Source organism: Arachis ipaensis, chromosome B3 (genome assembly GCF_059453495.1).
Source record: "Arachis ipaensis isolate K30076 ecotype BB chromosome B3, ASM5945349v1, whole genome shotgun sequence".
In the NCBI taxonomy this organism is placed as follows: Eukaryota; Viridiplantae; Streptophyta; class Magnoliopsida; order Fabales; family Fabaceae; genus Arachis; species Arachis ipaensis.
In genome coordinates this window covers 41,453,092-41,457,384 of record NC_142438.1, presented here as the reverse complement: position 1 = coordinate 41,457,384, position 4,293 = coordinate 41,453,092, and the positions used below count along the sequence as shown (strand labels likewise).

At 25.0% G+C, this 4,293-nt stretch overlaps 1 protein-coding gene across 1 annotated transcript; it reads right to left on the bottom strand.

The window, feature by feature from the left end:
• Positions 1–1,742: 1,742 nt before the first annotated feature.
• On the bottom strand, positions 1,743–2,551 carry LOC148570406 (uncharacterized). Its single transcript, XM_088509849.1, has one exon. The coding sequence runs from the start codon at positions 2,321–2,323 to the stop codon at positions 1,979–1,981; it is 345 nt and encodes a 114-aa protein (XP_088365975.1). The 5' UTR covers positions 2,324–2,551; the 3' UTR covers positions 1,743–1,978.
• Positions 2,552–4,293: the final 1,742 nt, after the last annotated feature.

The window sequence follows — 4,293 nt, the reverse complement described above, 5'->3', positions numbered from 1 at the left end:
TTCACGTCGGGCATTAGTGGTTTTATGTTTGGTGTCCAAAGTGTTTTAGAGAGGGACACCTTGCACTCTTCAAGCTCAGTGCCTATGTTGCTTTCAGAAAATATTAAAACATCAAGTAAATATGATTTCATATATATATAAAAAAAATTCAATTAGCAATCAAGTAATAAAATATGGCTCATTTATGTTTAATTTACCAAACCTTACTTCTCGAGATTAGTTTATAGAAATCAATTCTTCTGATAATCTTTAACTCACGTTCTTCCTAATTTTAATGAAAGAGATATTTAAACTACGATATACAGAATAAACAAATTGTAAGGCCAAAATAAAAATTCTCGCATTGCCAAAACTAATACGGTTATAGAAAGGAGGAAGAAACAAACACTTTAATTGGTTTAAAATCTTTGTTAAAGTTTTTGAATTAATTGGCCGAGCCTCAAAAAACTCACCGACTATCGAGTTTCAATTTAACTTTTGTCTTTCGTTCTTTTTCTTAACATCACGTACGAAGAAAAGAAAAGAAGAGATAGTTCTCAAGATTATGCATAAAGAAGAAAAGGAAAGCAGGAGATGGCTGGAAATGAAGAATCGTGAGAGTTATACGAGTAAATCATTAAAATAAATTAATAAAATATTATTATAATAAAATATTAATATATTAAAATATTATTATCTAAAGATATTATTATTAAATAAAATATTATTATTACTGTAAAATATTATTATTTATTTTTTCACATATTTAAAATCAGCTCATCAAACTAAATCTAACGTGTCACTTGAATTTTGCAAATCCTAACATATATAGCTTAAGAAATTTGTTGTTGAAAATCTGGGTTGTTACACTTAACCTACTCAATTAAAAGATACTATAGAAAATAAAAAAAATTTAAGAATCAATGAAATATCCAAAAAGAATGAGAAAAATACATATAAAAGATAATTTAATTTTGTTAATTGTCCATGTAGTTAGTTAAACTGTCCGTGTAGTTAGTTCTGTTAGTTTTGAAGGTAGGAAACGAATGAAAGAACTAATTCGATTGATAGAATTAAATTATTACTACCAAGATGCATTCTATAAGGAACAATGCTATAGGATCATTACAATTTATTAACTTTGATTAGTAGTTAACCAAAAATATTTAAAAGAATTATGACAAATGATTAGAATAAAAGTATTGGACTATTGACGAAAAGTACTAGCCAATATAAATTAAAATTTCTGACTCTAAAGTTTTTCTCTTCATGCTACCAATGTGAGTTTCTTTTGTTATTAATAATACTCCAATCCCATCACTATTAATTTTAATTTGGGTCTTAATAATAATAATAATAATAATAATAATAATAATAATAATAATAATAATAATAATAAACTCAACAAGACTTCTGAATCTTGTTAGTTCAATGGGAAAAAAAATACTAAACGCATCTGACGACTTTTGGTTTATTTGGAAGAATGCAACAATGGAACAGAGTAATGTGGCTGCCATTGTTATAAAAAACAGAAAGCAGTTAAGTAAGGAGAGGGTTCTTCACTTCACGTCATATGCATACAGTTATCTTAAATGGACAAAGTTTTGCATATTGGAATTGGATGTCTATTATATAGCTCTAGATCTCTCTATAACGAATCAATGAAATTCAACCAACACATTGCAAAAGAGAATTGAGAGTTTACTTTTCCAGAGGAGTAAAACATTTGGTAGCTCTCCATTAAATTTAATAACACAAGAATAAAGATGCAGAAATTAATATGAAGAATCATATCATACATACATACATACACCCTTTTACACAATTTCTTAATTCGTCTATGCAATTTCCTACACTCGAATGAATAATAATAATATTCATCGACCGAAACAACATAATAACAGATACTAATACATATATAATTAATGAACATACAATGGTATATATGTATATACCATGAATCATGGAAGAAGAAGAAAAAGAATAGAATAATTAATAATTAATTTGGCATGCGAAGAACAAAGACAGAAGGCAGATCGAGTGGAACTTGAAAGAACAATTTAGAAGGTGGAGCTACAACATTATTGTTCTTGTTGATTCTGTTTGGTGGGAGTGTTAACCTTTGTTTCTTTGGAGCTGGTGGGCATTCCAATGGAGTAGTCAACGTTTGAGAAGGAGAAGTGGGTGTGCGGCACTCTTCTTCATCTTCTTGTTCTTCTTTTTCGGTTATTGTTGTTGTGTGTAGATTGGGTAGGTCCTTCACATGTTTGAAGGAACTTGAAGAAGCAGCAACGGTTCTTATTGGAGTAATTGGCCGAAACTCTTCTATGATTTCCAGACCCATTATTTGATCGATTCGGAGGGGGCACCGTACCAATAATAATAATATAATTGGTTTTGGTTTTGGTTTTGGCACCCTATGATGAAATTTTTGAATACTAGTTAGTGGCAGCAAAATTGGATTTAGAGAGAGAATAGAAACTGAGGCGCTCTGGATGAGAGATTCTGAAAGAAACAGAGAATAGAAAAGGGGGACGGTGGGGTGGAGTGGGGGCTTTACTGTATTGTGGGGTATGGCCTTATGGAGTTATGGGTATACAAGCACATAATGAATCATTTACCGTCTAAAAAAGAAAAGTTAATAGAGTTGTTACAAACTAACTTGAATTCTCTTATAAACAGACCAATAATACATAAACCGTAAATATTATTATTTTAACCCAGTATTTAATCAGTAATAATTTATATATATATAAATATATATTTATTAGAATTTATATATATAAATTAATAAAATATATTTATTAAAGATAATTTAATATTTATATTTTATTAAATAATAATCAAAATTACTAAAAGTTATTAACTTCTAAATATTTTTTCTTATAAACAAGATAAGTGTATACTAAAATTAATTATTAATATAAAATACTTATTGAAATAAAAAATACTCATTAAATATAAATTAAATTATACATATATTGATATAAAAATACATAATAAAAAAGAGTTATTAACTATATCAACAAGACTTCTGAATCTTGTTAATTATACTCTTTTTTGTTATAATAATACTCTTTTTTGTTATTAAATATTTTTTATATTTTGTATATTAAATAATCTTTCAATAGTTACTTAATATATATATATATATTCAATAACAAAAAAGAGTTTTGTGAAAGTATTGGGACAATGTTTTGTCGATAACAAAAAGAGTTACTTAATATATTTTGTCATTTTAATGAGACAATGTTTCATACATTAGGAGAAGTAGATAAATAATTAATGAAAGTGTTAAATTAGAATCATCATCAGTAATGCATGTGGATCTTTCGTCATGACAATATAAATTAGAAGTTTAAAGTATTATACATTTATAAAAAATTATAAATAAATTGTTTAATAATTTTTTGATACAAAAAGAATAACAAAATTTTATTATCAGTTGAAAATGCTTTAATATAAAAATTCTCATAAAAAAAAGAGAGATAAATTGTGATAAAGAAGTAAACATTCTTCTAGTTGCGGAGAACAAAAACATAATTAAAATATCTACAGTTGACCAAAATCACAGTATAATTAAAACATCGAAAGATGTTCAGGTATTTAAAAATTATGAAAATAATGAGATCTTATATAATGTTATTAAGAAAGACAGAGACTGAATTTTTTTTTAATTAGACTTTTATCACATTAGATTTTTTTTATGAAATCTTTTAATAAAATAGTTTTCGTTACAAAGAATATTATATTCTCTTTCTTAATTAATTTTTTATTTTGCAAAAATTTTTTTGACAAAATTTTTAACAAGACATATCTTTGATGACATTTAAAAAAAATGTTATAAAATAATTATTATTGTCAATGTCTTATCATAGAATATTATCATAGATAATGAAATATGAAACATTACCATACATAATGAAATATGATATAATATCAATTAATGTGGCATAAGTTTCATAATGTGTTTTCATTAATCAATAAGAGAGTTAGATAAATAATATCATACTATTATTTACTTTAAGAACTTTATCTATAAATAAATTATAAAAAAAATTTAACACACATTAAATTCACAAAAATAAGTAATATAACCTTCATCTTGTGTTTAATTTTTGTGTGTTATATATGTTTGTGTAATATAAAAAATTTATTTTCATGAATGATCAAATATTATATTATAAAGATATTATTAAGATATAACTTTTTTATATTTTTTTATTTATCTATTTTCATCCTTATTTTTGTAACAAAAATAATTTAATGTTAATTATTCTTATGGTCTTTGTACGAATAATTTGAGTCATCTCA

Excerpts from the sequence above, each read along its gene's own strand:
- LOC148570406 (XM_088509849.1), bottom strand. The coding sequence starts at position 2,323 with ATGGGTCTGGAAATCATAGAAGAGTTTCGGCCAATTACTCCAATAAGA.